Genomic DNA, 22,912 nt, shown 5'->3' on the forward strand with positions numbered 1-22,912 from the left:
GCTTTTCGTTTCAGTCTTCCAGGATCAATAGTTTGTTAGTTATGATTTTTTCTGTAAACCCTTACAATCACAAAAATAGGTGTGCACACCGTAACAAAAATGGCCATAACTGCTTAAATAAAAAATTTAAAAAAATTGTTTTAAGGTTCTGAGGAAACAAGTGGTTAAGTTTCAATTTTTTTTTAATTACTCAAGCAACCACCCTTGGGTCACTTCAAATGGATTGACCCCTCCAGAACTATTAATGCTACAGGCTTCAAATATTGTCTAGAAGCTTGGTAATCTAAGTACATTAGACGCATCTAGAATTATAACTATAAACCACTTCTCTAATGAAATATAAATTAATAATTATAATAAAAAGATTTTGTTCAATTTTTTAGGAATTGTTATTTTTTAACAGTTAATTGTTCACATATTTTCTTAATTCTAGATCAACTAAAAAATATACACATGTAGAATAATGACAAAAAAATTCAAGTTGTTATCTTTAGCGGTTCTTAAGATAATGTAGAAAAATATATAAACATATTTATATTTATATAAAAATATGATTTTTTTGGAAAGCAGGATTTAAAAATTATACAAATGAGTTTTTTAAGTTACCTTTTTTAAAATTGCCCACTCCATAATTTGAGTCATCAGTGTTAGCTTCATAATCTTCTAGCTTCAGCTTTTTATTTCTGCTTGTCTGTCTTGTCTTTTTTCTGTATTTCTTGAATTGTTTTATCCACCTCAGTTACCCACTCCGATCTTCAATCTTTTTTTAACATTTTTACACTATTAAGAATGTGATTGATTCCAAGATGCTACAGCAGATCTTCACACTTGTTAATGTTTCAATTATTAAATGTTGATACTGCTTCATATACTCCAAACTAAAACGTTTCCTTTCCCACAATAATTTTTTTTGCAATCATTTACAAATTATGTGTTTGAGACTCAGATTTCTGCATTTGCCATGGAGACATTTTTTCAACAAACATTCATGAGATAAACTTTGAAATACTGGATTTATAGCTTAAAAAACAGATACTGGGAGAGAAGTTTTGTGAGTAAGAACAGTTTTTACTGATAAATTTGCTAGAATTTGAGTGTTGTTTGCAAAACAGCTAACACAATTTTTTTTTAAAATCATAAAAGATTTATTTGTTAACATGCAGTTATGAATATTATATCAAATGACTCGGAAAATATTGAAAAATAAAGTGAGAAGAAATTCAAAAAAACTATTTTTTTGATCCCTTACTGGTTACGACTGCCCATAAACTATTTTAAATATTACAATAATATCACACATTAGGTTTTAAGTAAAATTATTTTAAAGTAAAAAATACCTAACAGGGTATTTTTAATCAATAAAAAAATTAATAAAATGGAATTCTTACATTTCATTTATGAAACAGTATGTTCATTAAAAATCGCCAACCTCACAGATTTTGAATTCATTGTGAAGTGGCTTTTTAAACAAAAACAAACATTAAATGAATGAACAAATATTCATATCAATATTAAAATAAAACTAATGACAATAAGATGAACTCACCACTTGTATATGTGGAGTTATTTCCTTAGGGCAACGCTGTACAAAAGCCTCACATGCTTGTAAGCAATATTCTCTTAGTTCATCATCATCTTGACTACTGTATTTGACAAGCAGTGGCATTACACGTTCAATATGCTCACCAAACCGATGTCCAGCTTGACGACTAGTGTTAAAAATAAAAATATTAGAACATAAGATATTGTATGTACATTTCTTTAAACCAAATGGAATGAATATTTGCAACTGTGAAAAGCTGATACTGCATTGGGATTCTATTACTGAATTTATTAACCTTTTACCATACAGTATTTCCCATAAAAAAAGCAGAATTGAAAGCTGAAAAGTTAAGACAAATGTACCACCATACATCTACTGTATGTGGGTCATCTGTTCAGATTGGGACTAGTAAGAGGCATAAGTAGGCAACCCTAAAAATTCTTGTCCAAGAACAATACCTTCTAAGTAACCACTTTTTTTTTGTCCAGTCATTTGACTGGTTTGATACAGCGGTTTAATATTCCCTATCTAGTGCCAGTAGTTTCATTTCGGTATACTCCCTAGATCCTACATCCCTAACAATTTGTCATATCCCTTACATTTGGGGGGTTCATAATCCAAACGTTGCCTGCCTGCACAACGTTTCCTATTTACCTGTCCCTCCAATATCAAAGCAACTATTCCAGGATGCTTTAATATATGGCCTAAAAGTGTCTCTTCTTTTAACTATATTTTTCCAAAGCTTGTTTCTTCATCAATTTGTCACTGTATCCACCTATCTGATTTTTAACATTCTCCTATAGAACCACATTTCAAAAGCTTCTAATTTTTTTCTTCTCAGGTACTCTAATTGTCCAAGTTTCACTTCCACATAAAGCTATGCTCCAAACATATACTTTCAAAAATGTTTTCCTGACGTTTAAATTAATTTTTGATGTAAGCAAATTATATTTCTGACTGAAAGCTCATTTGCCTGTGCTATTTGGCATTTTATATCACTCCTGCTTCGTCCATCTTTAGTAACTCAATTTCTCAAATAACAAAATTCTTCTACATCCATAATCTTTTCTCTTCCTATTATTAGATTTAGTGGTCCATCTACATTATTTTTACTGCATTTCATTACTTTCATTTTGTTCTTGTTTATCTTCATGCAAAGTAACCACTATGGGATCCAAATACAAGCAGCAAATAATTTTTTTCATTGTTTTTACCTCTTACACACTTGTCCAGACTTGAATAGGCATCAATCTCTCTCAAAAACAAAAATTATAAATTTCCAATCACCTACATGTAGCATATTATATAGAAATTAGAAAAAAGTATGTACTGTAAAAAAGAAAAAAAAAAACAGTTTGAAATTGAGTTAACACCATTGTTAAGAAAGATAATTTTTGGCTTTGCCAGGAAATGAAGAATAAAGATGGAATAACAAATTACAGAACCATAGGGTAAATATATTTAACATTTGGAAATAACCAGCTGTAAAAATGCATGGTATACATATAACTTCGTGAAGACATAAGCTGCATACTATAACGGCAATGTTTTTGCTTTCGTTTCATGTTTATTGATAATTAACTAGTTGTTAGTCAAATCACTACCATCAATGGCAGGAACACATGACAAACAATGTAATGCTTGTTAATAATGTTCAAGTGTACAGGGTTGGAGCTGGCAATCTTTTTCAAGGAAAGTAACTAACAAATCATTCTTGTCAGGATACTTTATAATATGTAAACTCTATAAATTGTAAACAGTAAATAATGTAAGTATAAATTCTGTACATTGTATTGCTGATAAATTGTTAGCTTATCAGCAAATGATACAAATAATTATAACAAAATTATATTTTATTTTATTAAAAGATAATATCTTTCCCATAAAAAAGGTTGGTGGGTGGGTTTGTTTTTTTGATGTATGTGCACACATTTTTATTTTATCTGCTATTGGCACAGAGCGGATCATGTGTACACTAGGTGGCTGCACACAGCAGACAATTTATACTTCTTTATACAAATGATTTATCTAAAATTATATTTGTATATTGGGGATAAAAAAGGAAAACATTCGGGTTACAGCTGTGTAAAAAAATTACAACTCAAGGAACAACTAAAAATGTTCATTATTTTGAAGCTTTTTGTTGTTAGTACGCTAAATTCATGAACACTATTTAGTTACAGTTGGCAAAAACATTTAAGAAAATCATGTAAAATTTTCATGGCAGGCCATAGGCCCACCTTTTTTTTAGTAATATAACATTATGTAATATAAAATGAATGTATGTATGTATGTGAGAGTGAGAAAGATATGAGATTTTCATCACCTAAAATCTATGTATTTATGGTGTACAGAAATATATAAAGATGTTAAGCAAGTCCAATATTTATGTTTATTAACTTACCAGATAGCAGCAATGCATTGTATATAAGTACGAGTAGTACAGGTGGCAGAATTTTGTGCCAGGCCATCCAGTAAGAAATCAATCAATTTAGTATATAGAGCCTGATTACAAGACATCACTAAATGACTCAATGCTACTATAGTTCTGAAAATAAATAACAAAGCAGTTATAGTTTTTAATAATAATAAAAAGCATTAAAAATACTTCCTTTATACCTATTACTATTACGGCTAAAATCTATCAGTGTAACTTTTTGAAGGTACACAAGACCAGAAACTAAATTACATTAATTCATACCATTCATCTTTATACTAATACTTTTACATGATAATCCTGAGAGTTTTTAAGCGTATATGATTAAATTTCAGCTCTTACACAAAATATAAAATTATAACAATCTATGTACAAATCTAAAACACTAATTATTTATTTTTACCATTTTACTTTGTAGATTAATAATTTAAATTTACATCTGCAATTATTTGAATATAATTTTTTTAATTTAATATTTCTGCTGTGACTATTTAATTCAGTACATTCATGAATCTGCAGCTCGCTGATTATGGGCAATTATAAAAGTTCTAAGAAATAACCCAAAAAGCAATCAGAACACATATATGTATACAAAGTCTCCTTTGATAATTATATAAGGTCTGCTGTCATGACTAATAGATTTTATCCCCAAGCAATAAATTAATTGATTAAAGGATTTTGGTTGGCTAGCTATCCCCTAAAACATGGAGGAGCTGTATGTCTGGGAGGAGAGGAGTCTCGCAGGAATAGAAGAAGGGGTTGTTGGAGGGTGCGGGAGCACAGGCATGCGGCTGAGTCTAGGGTTCCCCATATGTGTGGAGATTGCCTGGGTGCAATGAGGTCGTGGGCACTCTGCTCCCATGTCCGATGGTGACCCATGAGGTAAGTATACTATAATGTTTGAATGTCTGTGAGGTGTTTGTTTATGAGACTGGCTTTGATGTGGAGTGTACAGTGTGAGGTATGTTTTCTGAGTAAAGATTGGATGTTGTGGAGTGTGTGGTGAGATTTAGTCTAAAGTTTGGTATCTAGCGGGTATGAGGTCCACGTCTGTTGATTGTGGTGTCTGAATGTGTGAGGCATATTCCTCCCTTCATGAACTAATGCACAACAGCTATATCAAGAAAGGTGGGTGGCCAGGGGTGGAGGATTAGTCAGTAGTGCACAGGAACTGATACACATTTAATACCTTGCGGAACCTGTTAGGGAGCCCAAACACTGCCCAGGCGCCTGTAAATGGAGTTCCTCCACCTCTTTAAAAAAAAAGAGCTATCTCCTAAAACAAAGGTTCCACCCTTTCCACAGAATGATGAAAAGATGAGTCAAGAAGAGCTACCTCATTTCACAGCCAAAGGTACACACAGGTGTACTGTAGATAGCATCAAGCTCAAATTCTTTAAAATTTCCTATCAGTGAAGATGAGGTAACTCATTTAATTACAGCTGAGTTACTTGTTTAATTACAACTGAGTATAACTCATAAGTCTCAACAGATCTAAGCCCCATTCAAATCAGCAATTTTGGATTAGGAAGTCTGTACTCTACTACTCAGATATCTTAACCACTAACAAAGAAAAAAAAAAACTATGAAAAAAATGAATTAAACAAAGATTTAATAAATTTATTTTCTCACAATAAAAATATAATATTTACAATAAAAAAAAAACCATAACAGTTTGGAAAATATGTATAGCTAAAAATCTCATTAACCCTTAAACAAAAGACATTAAATACAAATTATATTACAATTAGGTGATATAAAATTGACAAGATTATATAAAAATCAATTAGTTACAAAACAGAATACAGATTCAAAATAAATAACAGAGTATAAAAACAACTATAAAAATTTCTAAAAAAACCATTACATACTGGGTGTTTTAAATCGCTTTAAAAAACAACATTAAAATATGAACAGCATCTTTTTAAGTAAAATTAACACTCATTAATAAACAAGTAAAAGAATGAAAATATTAGAAATGAAGAGAAGTGGTAAATAAATACGTACAACTTTTTTTTTGTCTTCAGTCATTTGACTGGTTTGATGCAGCTCTCCAAGATTCCCTATCTAGTGCTAGTTTTTTTCATTTTAGTATACCCCCTACATCCTACATCCCTAACAATTTATTTTACATATTCCAAACGTTGCCTGCCTGCACAATTTTTTCCTTCTACCTGACCCTCTAATATTAAAGCGACTATTCCAGAATGGCATAATATGTGGCCTATAAGTCTGTCTCTTCTTTTAACTATATTTTTCCAAATGCTTCTTTCTTCATTGATTTGCCGCAACACCTCTTCATTTGTCACTTTATCCAGCCACGTGATTTTTAACATTCTCCCATAGCAACACATTTCAAAACCTTCTAATCTTTTCTTCTCAGGTACTCCGATCGTCCAAGTTTCAATTTGTTATAAAGCGATGCTCCAAACATATACTTTCAAAAATCTTTTCCTGACATTTAAATTAATTTTTGATGTAAACAAATTATATTTCTGACTAAAACCTCATTTCACCTGTGCTATTTGGCATTTTATATTGATCCTGATTCATCCATCTTCAGTAATTCTACCTTCCAAATAACAAAATTCTTCTACCTCCATAATCTTTTCTCTTCCTATCATCACATTCAGCAGTCCATCTTCATTATTTCTACTACAATTCATTACTTTCATTTTGTTCTTGTTTATTGTTCTTTAGTTTTGTTCATGCAGTAGTTCTTGCGTAGGACTTCATCCATGCCATTCATTGTTTCTCCTAAATCCTTTTTACCCCAAGCTGGAATTATTATATCATCAGCACATCAGCAAATCATAGCATTTTTATGTTTTCACCCTGTACTGTTACTCCGGATCTAAATTGTTCTTTAACATCATTAACTGCTAGTTCTATGTAGATTAAAAAGTAACTGTGATAGGGAACATCCTTGTCTGACTTCCTTTCTTATTATGGCTTCTTTCTTATGTTCTTCAATTATTACTCTTGCTGTTTGGTTCCTGTAAATATTAGCAATCGTTCTTCTATCTCTGTATGTGAACCCTAATTTTTTTATAATGCTGATCATTTTATACCACTCTATATTACTGAATGCCTTTTCTTGGTCTATAAATGCCAAGTATGTTGATTTGGTTTTCTTTAATCTTCCTTCTACTATTAATCTGTGGCCTAAAATTGCTTCCCTTGTCTGTATACTTTTTCTGAAACCAAATTGGTCTTCTCCTAACACTTCTTCCACTCTCCTTTCAATTCTTCTTTAGAGAATTTTAGTTAAGATTTTTGATGCATAACTAGTTAAGCTATTTTTCACATTTATCTGCTCCTACTTTCTTTGGTATCATGACTATAACACTCTTTTTGAAGTCTGACGGAACTTCCCCTTTTTCATAAATATTACACACCAGTTTATATAATCTATCAATCAATTCCTCACCTGCACTGCGCAGTAATTCTACTGGTATTTTGTCTATTCCAGGAGCCTTTCTGCCATTCAAATCTTTTAATTCTCTCTTAAATTCAGATCTCAGTATTGTTTCTCCCATTTCATCCTCTTTGACTTCTTCTTCTTCTTCTATAACACCATTATCTAATTTATTTCCTCCATATAACACCTCAATATATTCCACCCACCTATCGACTTTACCTTTCGAATATAAATCGGTGTACCATCTTTGTTTAACACATTATTAGATTTAAATTTATGTAACCCAAAATTTTCCTTAACTTTCCTGAATTCTCCGTCTATTTTACCAATGTTCATTTCTCTTTACACTTCTGAACACTTTTCTTTATCCACTCTTCTTTTGCTAGTTTGCACTTCCTGTTTATAGTATTTCTTAATTGTCTATAGTTCCTTTTACTTTCTTCATCACTAGCATTCTTATATTTTTTATGTTCATCCATCAGTAGCAATATATCGTCTAAAATCCAAGGTATTCTACCAGTTCTCTTTGTTCTGCCTAAGTTTGCTTCTACTGATTTAAAAATTTCCTTTTTAACATTCTCCCATTCTTCTTCTACATTTTCTATCTTATCTTTTTTACTAAGACCTCTAGCGATGTCCTCCTCAAAAATCTTTACCTCTTCTTCATCAAGTTTCTCGAAATTCCACCGATTCATCTGACAACCTTTCTTCAGGTTTTTAAACCCCAATCTACATTTAATTTTCACTAAATTATGGTCGCTATCAATATCTGCTCCTGGGTAAGTTTTGCAGTTGACGAGTTGATTTCTAAATCTTTGCTTAACCGTGATATAATCTATCTGATACCTTGCAGTATTGCCTGGCTTTTTCCATGTGTATATTATTCTATTATGATTTTTAAATTGTGTGTTGGCAATTATTAAATTATACTTTGTGCAAAACTGTTTAAGTTGGTCCCCTCTTTCATTCCTTTTGTCCAGCCTGCATTCATCCACTATATTTCTTTCCTTGCCTTTTCCAATGCTTGCATTCCAATCTCCAACTATTATTAAATCTTCATCTCTTTTTATGGGTTTAATTGCTTTGTCAATTTCTTCATATACACACTACCTCATCATCATCAACATGGGTGCTTGTAGGCATATAGACGTTAACATTCGTTGGTTTCGGTTTCGATTTTATCCTTATTACAAGATTCTATGCATTTTGAAATACTTCCCTATCTTCTTATCTATCTTCCTTATCTTCTTTAAGAGAGTTTGAAAACTCTCTTCCCTATCTTCTTGTTCATTATGAAACCTACTCCTGCCTGCCCATTATTTGAAGCTGAGTTAATTATTCTAAAATCTCCGGACCAAAAGTCGTTTCCTCTTTCCACTGAACCTCACTAATTCCTACTACATGTACATTTATCCTATCCATTGCATTCTTTAAATTTTTTAACCTACCAACCAACCTTTTTTAGACTTCTATCATTCCACACTCCAACTTATAGAATGTTATTTTTTAGTTTTCTGGTGACCCCTTCCTTAGTAGTCCCCACCCGGAGATCCAAACGGGGGACTAGTTTACCTCTGGATTATTTTACCAAGGAAGGTGCCTCCATCTTTGTTGTATGAAAATGCAGAGAGCTACATTTTTTTGGAGAAAAAACAGCTGCAGTTTTCCATTCCTTTCAGCTGCACAATATTCAAGAGAATTGAGTGATGCTGATACGGCTGTTTAACTCCTCCTCTCACCCTTAATAACTACTGAAAGAGCTGCTTCCCTCTTTCAGGAATCATTCCTTAGTCTGGCTTTCAACAGATACCTCTCTGATACGATGCACCTTCGGTCCAGCTACTCTGTATCACTGAGCACTCAAGCCCCCTCACCATTGGCAAGGTTTCATGATTCATTGGTTAACAATCGTTGGTTTAGGTTTTGATTTTATCCTTATTACAAGATAGAAGTAAAACTGTTGCACAGTTTTACAAAGACAAACCTTTTGTTTCTGAAGCCCTATTTTCAGTCAGAATGCTATGCTATTTTGCAGTCAGAAATGCACTGATTTACACACCAAATACGGTCAATTAACCAGCAGACCGTACACATAAGCATCAAGTTTCAACTTACTCACCATTGTGACTCACTGCATAAGCAAATATGAAAAATACACCACTACATCATCAACATAACCTCAAATTTTTTTCAACCTTAAATTGGTTGTAACTCAAGAAACAACTTAACCAACTTTCATCAAAGTTTCACTTGCACAATTTCAGGTATAATATTAAAGCATATCTAAATTTTAAAATGAAATTAATCGAGTAGTTTTATAGATTTTCAAGTCAAAAAGTTTTATACATAGACCAATACCAGGTGATCATTTGAAAAGTTACCACATTTATTATTAAAGTCCCATCGTATTTTTGTTTACAGGCATGTATACCATTCTCGGGGAGAACTTTTTGAAATTACTTTTTAAAGAAGTGGAAGCCACTTCCACTTGCGGCTACTCCGCTACACCTACCCCAACTCAAAAATCTTAAATGGTGATGGTAACATTTAATTACATTATTTAACAATCCAAAAAAATTAATTAATTTTGGTGAAAAGAAGATTAAAATCCTCCCACCCCTTTGCTCGGTAGGTGCAAAAAACCAATTGGGGTAGTACTTTTTTTAAATTTTAGTTCAACAAAAATAACTATTGAATTACATGATATTACTTCTTAAACAATTTGAAATAATCATAATTTGTGAATTAACACTGTGAAAATAATTTTTTAAATTACCAACACAAAATTTTGCCCTTAAATGTTTTCTAAATTTTTAAGGGTTGAAAACTTTTTTTGAAATGAGACAATAACCTCATTTGAAGGCCCTTTGAATGACAACTAATTTGGTACAAATAAAATAAAAATTGGTTCACTGGTATTGAAGTTATGATTAAAAATGTGGTTTTTTAGGTTATGTTGTGATATAGTGTTAGTGATCCAAAACATTAGGTCTGAAATCGTCAGTCTTTGCTATAAATATGAATTTTAGGTTTCTCCAGCATTGAAAAAATGTACCAGTAAACACAGCATTATAACATCAGTTAAACATATGTAAAAACCAATAAGACACCTACTTCTCTGCTGGTAACATTTTGAAAAATTGACTACCTTGTCATAACAAGTTATAATTAAACAATAATAATTTTTTTTCTGCCGACTACTGAGAACTTAGTTTCAATGCTAAATTTTTTCAAATTGAATAAAATTAGTGGCAAAAAGTATTTATTGTATTTATTTCATCATATTTTATTTAAATTATTGTGTTCTTTAGTTAAAATTGGCATTTTGTTTGTTATTGATCAAATACTTGGGTCTTTTTTTTGTCTTTAGCAAAATTTTTCTTGCTAAAATGACTAACAATCTGGAAGAAAGAATTTAACTAAAATTTTTACATATGGAAAACAAAATAAATGTGCTAGAACTGCCCAAGTGTTTAATGAACGAACCCAACGGTTTGGTCTAGTAGTGAATGCGTCTTCCCAAATCAGCTGATTTGGAAATCGAGAGTTCCAGCGTTCAAGTCCTAGTAAAAGCAGTTACTTTTATAGGGACTTGAATACTAGATCATAGATACCAGTGTTCTTTGGTGGTTGGGTCTCCATTAACCACACATTTCAGGAATGGTCGAATTGATACTGTACAAGACTACATTTCAATTACACACATTCATAACATCCTCTGAAGTAATACCGGAATGGTAATTTCCAGAGGCTAAACAGGAAAAAAGAAGGAAGCGTTTAATGAACAGCAGCCAAATAAAAATACTTCACACTCTGACTGTAAAACTTGCAAAAAAAATTCCAAGAAACAGGATCTGTCGTGAATAAAAAACTTACAGGGCAAAAAGTTTTAGACAAATTAACTTTGGTTGAAATCTTGGAAAATGTAGTAGCAAATCCACAGAATTCAATTTATAAAATATTCCATGAAACTGGGGTTTCTTATGGTTCTGTTTTCTCTACGTTAAAACTGAATAAATCTTTTCCGAATAAAATTCTACTGTATCAAGAACTGAATGAGGTTGATGCTGACAGAAGGATTGAATTCTGTGAAGAAATGATTCAATTAATAGAAGCAAATCCAATGTTTACAAAAAATATTTGTTTTCTGACAAATTCAACTTCTTTCTTTCTAAATGGTTTGTTAATAAACATAACTGCCGATACTGGATCAATGTAAATACTCATGTTTTCAATGTTGGAAATGCGCAGCATACTGAAAAAATAAATGTGTGGGCCCGGATTTACGGTGGTAACATAATCGGTCTAGTATTTACTGATGGTAATTTAACTGTTAAAATATATTTGCAGTTGCTGGATGAAGTTATTCACCCACTAAAAGTCCATGCCTTAGAAAATCAGTTAGATGACAATGGAAACATGTTACTTAGAAACAGTTGAGTGGCCGGCAAGATCTGCTGATCTTACACCACTAGATGTTTTTTGTGGGGTCATTTAAAATCAATAATTTATAAAGAAATTTGGGCTAATGTACAAGAGTTAAAAAATAAAATTGTAGGGGCATGTAGGGATATAACTAAAGAAACTTTAATAAAAGTAAGATGTAAATTTCAACAAACACTGTTACTGTTTACAGTAAAATGGGAATTACACTGAATAAATGATTTAAAAAGTGATGCTTTTATTTTATTGAGGTAAAAAAAATGTGTTTCATTTATTATTTCTTAAGGACTCTTATTGTTAAAAACTTTCATAACAAAATTAACTAATGAATGAGTTTTTATTTAATTATTTAATCATTAAATTTATCTGGTAATAGATTTTTCAACATGTTACCAGCAAAGAAGTAGATACCTTATTATTGGTTTTTCATATGTTTAACTGATGTTATAATTCTGTGTTTGTTGTATACTTTTGAATGCTGGAGAAACTTAAAACCCATATTTTTAACAAGAACAGATTTCAGACCTAATGCTTTGGGTCACTAACAACACTGTACCCTAAGATAACCTAAAAAAAACAAAAAAAAACAAATTTTTAATCATAATTTCAATACCAGTAAACAAAATTTTATTTGTACCAAATTAATTGTTTGGTACAAATGATACTCACGTACATGATATTTTATAACAAGTATTTATACTAATAATATTTATAAGAATCTGAAAAAAAAACTATGAACTTCACGTTGGCTAATTATTATTTTATTTGAATATAATGATAAACCAAATAAACAGATTTTGTTCTATAAAACTTAAAAAATTCTAAGAAATTCTTTTAACTTTCTGATTGCTGTTACAACTCAAAATATTTGTATTTCATTGATTATTCTCTTATACATTGTATAACAGGCATATTAAAAATTAAAAAGAAATTTTAATTTTTTCAAGTTTTATAAACCAATATGTTTTTTGTTTATAAAATTATTACATTCTTTTTAAAGCACAAAACCAAAGCAGGATAACTCAATGCCTATAATCTTATTATTTATACATAATACCCAAAACATAAATAAATAAAACTACAAACACAGCATCATTATCAAATTAACTAGTAAGTCGTCAGTAGTGCATCATCGATGCTGTTCAGTAATGCTAAGGGACCTGGACCCAATTTAGTTATTTGAGTTTAATTAACAGCGTTCTCAGTAGTAACAAGCCTACATTTGAACATGATCAAATACTAAACTTTAACTACTTTTTTATCGTTAATTGTGAAGCGATACATATGTAATTAAAGAGAATTATAATAATAAATAACATAAAATGGGCCTTTTGGTAATTTACTTACCGTTTTCTGACAGCTTGCCGTGGTGAAGAAAGTTGAGGTAGTAATGCAGCAAGAATAGTGGTATGAAAAAACACCAGTAGCCCACCAAACCTCGATAACAAATCTGCCAATATGTCCAACGCTTCCAGTTGTACAGACACATCTTCTTGCTAAACAAAATTAGAACTTGCTATATAAAAGCGAGAAATCATTCAAAACTGTATGTCTGAATTTTCATCTGTTTATTAAATTACAAAATTCCTTTCATGTTATATAAATTTTACATCGCTGAAAGAAATGAACTTTTAAATTAAAAAAGAAAAATACACGAGTGTTATTTTTTCAAATGTACTGGATGCATAAAAAAAGGGGAAAAAGAATCCTCAAGTAACAATGAAATTCATATAATTTGTAAAAGTTTTGCAGGAAATTTGATCCCAACCCCAAACAAAGGGTTCCATAAATAACAACAGGTGATTTTTTATTTGATCACTCAAGATTAATTTTAAGAATAGAAATTTAAATAAGTAATTAAATTAAAAAATACATATTTAAAAGAATTTTTCAGCAGTTTAATGATGACCTCCCACTCCTAGTAGTAAGAACTAATAATAAGTAGAATTTCTATGACTTGTAGGTCCTGGCAAATATCACAGTAAACCATAATAAAAAAAATAATACTAATTAAAAATATAATAAAAATAAATATCAAATAGATAATAGCCATATTTAATTCTCACTGGAATGATTACTACTTATTATAATATATAGTATATTTACTATTAATTACAATTAACCTGATTTACTCATGAAATCACAAAAACTGAAATTGTTTAAACTCTTTTTTTATGAGAAACTATGGTTTTTAGCAAGACAAGCATTTATATGCTTGTCTTGGAAGTAATAAGGAAGTAGCTCCTACTCCCTTTACATTTTTTACTTGAGTGACTAAAAATCAATTGATAAAAGAACGAACAGAAAAATTTAAGAGTGGAATAACACTTCAGAAAAAAATGATGAATTTATATTACTTCTCTAGTAAAACAAATGCTATAGATTCATTACGGGGAAAGAAATTAAATTTGAAAGCAAAGTTTATGAAATGAAACAGAAAGGAAGAGAACGAAGAGTTAAATAACAAATACAAGAATGGTTCAACAATTTAAATGACAAATAGCTATAGCACAAAAATTATTTAATAGAATAAACTGAAATGATCTGACATTGAAGTCTGCACACATGATATAGAAAATATCAGCTGCCTGAAAGAAATTTCTATATTATAACCTATTTTGTTAATTTTAAAATTTCTGCTTTGCTTGAAACATGTATCACAGACACACAGCATGTTATGATAAAATGTTTTTTTCTGAAGTGTAAAACGAAATGGAATTCACTTACAGATGTTAAAACAGTATTGAAAAAATGTAATAATCTTAACAGTTTTTGGCAGAAGTAATGTTTTTTTAGATCACATGACTTGGATTCTCTTCACTTTATGCCAGAACTAATTGTCAGAGTATGAAATGAAAATATCTGAGCTTGCCTGCCAAGAAAAATTCAAAACCTAAATATTATTATTAAAGTGATGCTAACGGTGTGTTTTGAGACAATTAAGACCCAATTTATTGCGATTATTTGGAAGAACAATGTACAATCAACAGTGACATGGAGTGGTTAATATTTCAACATGATAGAAAATAAAATGAAACTTGTAATAAGGAAGAAATGTCCTGGTTCTCTCGCAAAAGGTATAAATCTTCTGTGTGATAATGCTGTTCCCACACCAATCAAAAAGAAGTTACTCAAAAATTCGGTTGGGAAGTGTTGCCAGAACAAACATTACAATCTCAATCTCACACCATCAGATCTTTTTTTTGTATGGTTCTCTTATGTGGCACCAAGTTTGGCAACAATGAGCAGATCAAAAATGCAGTAGATAAATGGCTCAGAGGCCATAGTGAATAAGTTTTCACTATTAGAATAAGATAGCTCACAGATAGATCAATTGCCTAAATGTAGCCAGGAAACATGTTGAAAAGCAACACTGCTTTCATTGTCATTAAATAAATAATTTTTTTTTCTAATTATTTGCCTCTAATTACTGAACAACCCTCATGCAATAAATCAAAAATTGCAGAATTGTTTATTTAGGTAATAAAATTACAAAATAGAAACATAGTAAAAAAATACATTAAACACTTACTTGCACAAGCTTTTACAGAAAAGAAATCCACTGGAATCTGCACACATTCAGAAATTAAAAAGAGATTTTTTAAAATAATTGGGTGCATGGCAGCAAAACATGGACAATAAGGTATATCAGAAAAACAAAGAATAGAGGATTCTTAAAATGCAGCTTTAATGGATAATACTGAAAATTAGTTGTGTTGATTGAGAATAAATGTTTTTAAAGGGTAAACTGGAGAAAAGGAAGTTGAAAAGATCTTACAGAAAGAGGGCAAAGTTATTAAAGCTATATATATCATGGCATCCACAGATAGTGAATTTGGTTTTAGAAGGAAATATAGAGTGTAAATAATAACAATAGGAAAGGAAGGCAAATAAATATGAAACACTGATACCTGATAGCTAATTAAAAATTTTATATCAATGACTGAAATAGTAAACACACCTCTTTATATTTTAATTTTTCAACTATATTTTTAATTTAAAATTTATATAATTTTACATTCTGACATTCTGATGAAGCAGACTTCTCTCCAACAGCACTCTATATAGGAAAAATGAAAAATAATTTGCAGCAGCAATGAGAATTTGTTTTTATAATTATATTCTGCAGCTAAGATGAAATCTGCTATATTACTTATTAATTTTTTAAACACCTGTGTGAAAATATAACAACAGAAACATAAAAAATAACACTTTTTAAACAATATATATTATACAATGAAGCAGACAGGAGCAACTGAAAGTTTTGTAATAAATTATATTTTTAATTAAATTGTTTTTTTACAATAATAATATATTATGTGAAATGGGGGGAGAGAGAAATATATAATGAAAAAGACATGAGAAAACAAGAGCAACTTCATTGGGTGGGATGCCAAACTACCCCATAATCCTGCATTGCCAAAGGTAGCTGGCAAGTATATGAAACAATTATTTTTATAATATTGGTTATAATAAAAAAAACACAAAAGAAAAATAAGTAATTCAATATTATAAACAAAATGATTTCAATATATAACTACCATTGTATTTTTATAATCAAAAACCAACTTGAACAACCCAAGTACAGAATTACAATATATTTAGGAATGATATAAGTGTATTATTATTTTGAAGTTTGATGTGAAAATCTAAATGATAACTTTGCCTGGTCGGCATTCATGATGATTTTTCTGAAGTCCATACTTATACAACCCATATTCTTCTGTACTAATATATTGTATTTTTATAATCAAAAACCAACTTGAATAACCTAAGTACAGATTTAAAAAAAAAAATCATTATGAATGACAACCGAGCAATGTTATCATTTAGATTTTATAAGTTACATATCAGAGTTTAAAATATAATACACTTAATAACTTTTAATAAAATGTGCTTTAAATTAAACATCATCCCTAAATATATTGTACTTCTGTACTTGGTTGTTCAAGATGGCTTCTGATTATAAAATTATCTACCATTATAGAATAACTGTTACCTTTTCAATTGCACTGCTTAATCTTCCAGTTATTTTCTTACAGACATTTGCAGCAAGCGCACTAGAAGCTAAAGGTAATTCGCTAATAACAGTTTTCAATCCTATACTTGATATGTCACGTAACTGTTCTTTTTCAGATACCATATTATCACATAACGCATCAACTATTGTCTCCACTTGATATTCTTTCACTTTGTTAACTAATGGTCCTAGGCTGCAATACAAAAAAAAAAGTATTTGATAAAATACAACATAAAATTACTAATTACTTTTACACCACTAAGAACAGCAAATATATAAGAACACAACTCTTCAATAGCAGTTCCTTTTATTTTCTTATTATTTAATTTGTTTTAAAACTGTTTGTTTCTTTTAATAACTCCAATGTGGTTAATGAGAAAAGAAATTTTATAAATTGACAAATAATAATTATATATATATAAATATTCCGACTAAAGGTTGGAATATTACCAATGCTATTGTCACCAACTATAATATAAAGCCTTAGCAGCACTAGAAGGATAACAACTATACTATGTGTCTGCATTTACACGCACACATGTGTGAGTATGCTCACATGTAGATATATATTTTTACACTCATGAGCATGAAAATACTTTTTAATTAAACACCAAAGAAGTACTAATTATGGTTTTTCACAAACTTCTAAGCAATTTCATTGTTTTCACAATATTAGTTTAATCACATGCAATATTTAAAATTGTAACTATTCTCATTTGTGTAGTGGATGTCCCTTTATATGAACACATGAAAAACGGTATAGCAGATGTTACTGTGATTTTTTTAATTATATTTAGGCTGTTAATACTTGAACATGCACAATTTCATTACACAAATATAGCATAAACATTACACAATGGGAAATGAAAATAAATTTTAACCACTCATTTTCAATTCAACTTTCAGCTGTTGAGAAATAAGCATATTTTTTTCTATTATGCCAACTTTTATAAGCAATATTTTTAAAATATTGCTTAAAAAACAATAGTTTACTTTATCTTCATGGAATCAAAAAAACAACTGAGAATGTTTACTGAAGTTAGCTTGACGCCTGTGTTAGTGGAGCTATAACTATTGCCAAAATTATTGTGTAAACATCAATTCTACTATTAAAGTTACCAATCTATTTTGTACTAAATTTAAAAATAATAGATGGGTATTTTTCATTATCTCAATTTTACAATTACAGGAAGGCAAAAAAGTATGGTTTTTTCAGGATTGGTCAAGCTTAGGTGTAAACATAGGGATTTAAACTGGCACAGTTTGCCAGGTCATCTATACTCCAGCTGTAATGTAATTCTGTATTTTTCAAAGCAAAAAAATACAAAGATAAAACATTTGCTTTTATTTATTCTTTTTATTACTTTACCATATAAGAAATGAACAAAATCATATGTTATAAAATAAATATCATTATTGAGAAAAATAACTGTAATTACTGCACAACAATTTCAGCCACAGAACAATTCGCTGGTTATGTTAACTGAATACATTAAGTAATGCCAGATATCAATTATTAATAATAACTTCCGTTATTTACTTTCAAAATTTACACTTCATTAATTAAGCATTGCAATGAGTAATAATAACTTATGTTTTTAGTTAAGTTCATATTTATTCACATGCTATACATATTAAATATGTATAGCTCGAACAATAAAAATTTAGTGATGTTGTTGCTAACACATTTAAAAAAAAGTAAATTCATATAATTAATTCTAACAATAATTAAGATCGGCTGGTTCATTAACAAATAAGAAGAAAGAAGATGACAAAAGATGTTTACATTAAGGAAGAGGACAAAGAAAACAAATGAATCTGAACAATTACTGTGTTAAAATATGAGAATTTTAAATAATATGCAACCACTACACAATAATTAGTCGCCACTACAATTTTTAACATTTATTTTCAATGTAAAATACATATGTACATGAATGCACAATCTTTTGCATATTTCCATAATGTCTACTATCTAACAAATAACATGATAAAATTACACGCTTTTTCAAGCTCAAGTATTTTCCGAATATAACAAGTTTGTCAATTTTAAATATCTAAGAAAAGTGAAATAGCTTGTTTGTATGGTAATTAATGTTACAACTAAAGCAAATTACAAATATTTATATTTTTATTAAATCAGTGCAGATTAGTTAGGGAAATGAACAAAAGAAAGTAGCAATATAGAACGAGTTCAATACATTACCACTTAACAGCTAGATTTTGGACTTCACCATTCTTATCTTCAAGGAGCCTTAATAACATTTTAACGACTTTTCTTTCAGAATCATCATCCAGTTTGATACTATCTTTTTGCAGTTCAGTCATGAGATCATTTGTAGCCATAAATCTGAAGTCTTTGTCACTTGATGTCATCTAAAACAATTACATAAAATTTAATTGAACAAATATTAATAAAAATAAGCTGTATTATAAAAAATATGGCAAAACTACAACAGTATTTCTTTAATATACTAATTGATATTCTAGTGAAATAAGTAATCCTGAAGAAAAGGTCCTAAGATAGGTAAACTACCCTTCCTCTTCCCTTTATTTCTTCTTCCTTATTCATTCTAAAGGGCAATCCTACTTCCACTGTAGCACCATGCTGAGCATTCTGGTAGTAAGGAAGCTGTTTCTTTTCTGCAGCTTAGTGGGTAACAACCCTATGTACCTATGGAACTGTCCAATAACTGTTTTCTATCCACAGTTTGCAAAAAACTCAACTAGTGATTGGATCCCTATTAGATAGAAAATGATTGTTCCTGTTTCTATTACCAAAATATGAATAAATCCAGTAATTCAAAAATTAATAACTTTAAAAGGATTGAGAACACTTATAATACATTACCCCTTAAAAATAACTTTTCACTTAAAAAGGTTATTCTTTAAACAGAACAAAATGATGAACATATATTGAAAGGTGTCTCTTTAGGAAACAATTTGTTAAACTGAACACAATTTTTATTTTTTTATGCTGAATCAACTTCTTATAAATCATTATTCAGAAAGTAGTTTTTGTTTATATCTGTTTCACATTTGTTACTTCACGTGGTAGGTCAAAAATATTTCTTTTTTTTTTCATTTGTTCGTTTAACCTTCAGGACCACTGTTAGGTACTTCAGAGGAAGAGATAAATGATTTGTAGCATGTGTGAAAATGCCATGCCTGACCAGAATTCGAACCCTGGACCTCTGGATGAAAAGCCGAGACGACACTACCACTCATGCCACGGAGGTCGGCCAGTTCGAAAGTACTAAAAATAAATACGACAAAAATAAATCATAATCAAAACGTTTTTGTCAGTAAAATATTTTCGAATTCATATACAAAACAGAAAAAAATAAGAGCGATTAAATCATGAACAAAAAAGAAACTTTTAAATTTTCTTAATAAAATCAATTTGTTTTTAGTAATAACCATTTTGATTAGGAAAGGTTAAACTCAGGATCAGCAATACTCTACAAGTACTTTGGTTTATACCTTGCCAAGATGAGATATCAAATGGCATGAATGATGTATATAATAATTATTTTTAGGCATAACTAGGGCCTTAATGCAATATTGATCATCAAATTTTGTTACAAAAGCTGTTGAATTGTAGAATTAGGGGAATGGTTTAGGAGTAATCTTAAAAAAAGAATGTATTAAAGTAAATGGGTATATAAGCAGAATGGACAGAATAAAGTGTAGAGTGCCACAATGTTATGCATTATGCACGCACGTGTGTGCACGTGCGCGCACACACACGGCAATTTATAGTGTTACCAACACTTCCGTTTTTTTGTTCTATTAACAAAAATAATGAAAAAGTTCATATAAACTTGGGTCTGGAAACACTGTTACAACAAGAAAAAGATTTCACCCTGATTCCTGGGCAAATGAAATAAATACTGAAATTCTAGGAACCCAAATTAAGAGGTAAACTTAATATTTTAACCTGACAAATTGAATAAAACAGGATCCAGAACCATATCTCCAATAGTTCTCATATCAAACTTAAAACAAAAAAAATTATTGCCTAAAAACAAACTTGCTAATCAGGTTTCTGGACCCAGGTTTATATGAACATTTTTCATTATTTTTATTAGTACAATGAGCTCAGAAAGCACCTGTAACACTACGTGAAAGCTTTCAAATGGTGATTTAATGTAAGTAAATTGATTTTCTTCAAAAAAAAAATTTGTATTTTTATTTTCAAACTGGTCAAAACTTTACTAGATCTGTAAATAATACAAATGTCTACAAATAAACAAACGACATGAAATAATTCTTGAATTGGGATTAAAAGAACTAAAATAGTAAAGTACTTAGGAATACAATGAAATGGCAATTTAAATTTGAAATCCTGCATTAATTTAAATTCAAAATTAAATAAGAAGTATAAAATTTTTACTTTATCTGCAAGCTATTATGTCCTACCACGATGACATATACTTTTCAGCAATAAAAATAAATTATGGCATCTTAGGGTGGGCAGACACTATCACTGCAAATCTTAATTTTTGTCATATAAATCAAAAAGAGATTATAAGGATTGTCATTAAAATAAATTAAATGAACACTCAAAACAGATATTTTAAAGCCTTAATATTTTACCTTTAGAATATTTATACACAACAAAAGTAATTAAAATCTATTATATAATGGCAATGACATACAATAGTGTAAAAGAAAAAATTGACTTGACTAAGAAGAAAAAATTGATTTTGTGCCGTAACAAGTTATATAGTATTACACACCAACCAAATAAAATTAAAAAATATTTTTCACTATATTAATAAGTGATTACCTGCTTGAGAGATAATCTGTTAACATAATTCACAACAATCCAGCTTGGTTGTTCATGAACTAAACTTATCCTTGATAATAAAATATGCTATTAGTTCCTCACTGCCAAAATTTGCAATTAATTACCAGAGAGGATTAAACTGACAAAAAGTATTAAAAAGTTTCTCAAAGAAGTAAAGTTGTGGATATCTGGTATAAGTGACATTGAGAAGCTACTTAAAATCCAATCATAGAATGTGTACTTGTTTTATACATAAATATACTGATAGTAATGACCTAAACTTAAGTATATTTAAATTTAACATTTTTATTCAGAAACTAAATCATTAATATACTTTCTTTTTTTTGGTGTGTTGCTACAATATGTTACATGTAATTGTATGACTTCTAATGTTACACTTTTTTTTAAGAGCCGAATTCTTTCAATTCACTCAGAGTTTGTACTTTTTTTTATTCTTTACTCTTCATATTAATTTTAATTCTAATAGTATGTACTTTTAATTGTATTAAATACTTAGATTCTCTTTGTTTTTATCATATGTGTATTATTACCAAATTACTATTAATTTTAGAGGGACTATTGCAACCATATACACTATTATTAACTAACATCTGAGCTTAAAAGGAATAATGTGTTTGTAAATTAATTCTTTATTTTTACTTAAATTTTAATTCTGTGTTATATTATTATGGCTGAAGTTTAAAGAAATACTTACAATCCAATGATGGTATTTTCTTTTATATATGACTAATCTTTTAATTTTGAAAGGTAAAAGATACTTTACAAATGAGTATTAATACACATTTTTTATTATTTTTTAAATTCAACTGTTTTTCTTAAATTATATTATTAAGATGTAAATTCCATGTCTCATGGTACTCTTATCAAATTTGAAATTTTTATGGACATGATTTAATATAAGCACAATTGTGAAAACAAATTGCTAATATGCAAAATACAATGAAAACTCTTGTTTTAATAATTATGCTAGTATGCATTCTATTAGTTGTTAAAATACTAATCTAATTTTAGTTTTTAAATTAAATCCTCTCATACTAAGAAAAGCAATGTTACATATTGTTGGTGATTGTAGGAAAAAAGGATGTAACTAATTCAATTTAAAAAATGTTATTTAAATAAATTGGAAAGAATGGAGATGTGTAACATTATATATGAATGCAAGATAATAAATCTTGGAGTGTTTTCACCAAGCTAAATGTAAAGGTCATTCAGATGTATTTTTATGTACAGATCAT

At 29.5% G+C, this 22,912-nt stretch overlaps 1 protein-coding gene across 1 annotated transcript in view; it reads right to left on the minus strand.

Moving 5' to 3' along the window:
- Positions 1-22,912, minus strand: part of Cand1 (Cullin-associated and neddylation-dissociated 1) — a 118,280-nt gene that overhangs the window by 93,142 nt on the left and 2,226 nt on the right. Inside the window, exons 2-6 of the mRNA XM_075365910.1 lie at positions 19,071-19,240; positions 16,844-17,057; positions 13,192-13,340; positions 3,948-4,091; positions 1,547-1,709 (exon numbers count right to left, since the gene is read on the minus strand). Coding sequence (XP_075222025.1) covers positions 1,547-1,709; positions 3,948-4,091; positions 13,192-13,340; positions 16,844-17,057; positions 19,071-19,240 — 840 coding nt within the window. The remainder of the gene's footprint in view (positions 1-1,546; positions 1,710-3,947; positions 4,092-13,191; positions 13,341-16,843; positions 17,058-19,070; positions 19,241-22,912) is intronic.

The sequence above is a fragment of the Lycorma delicatula genome, chromosome 1, assembly GCF_047948215.1.
Source record: "Lycorma delicatula isolate Av1 chromosome 1, ASM4794821v1, whole genome shotgun sequence".
Taxonomy (NCBI): Eukaryota; Metazoa; Arthropoda; class Insecta; order Hemiptera; family Fulgoridae; genus Lycorma; species Lycorma delicatula.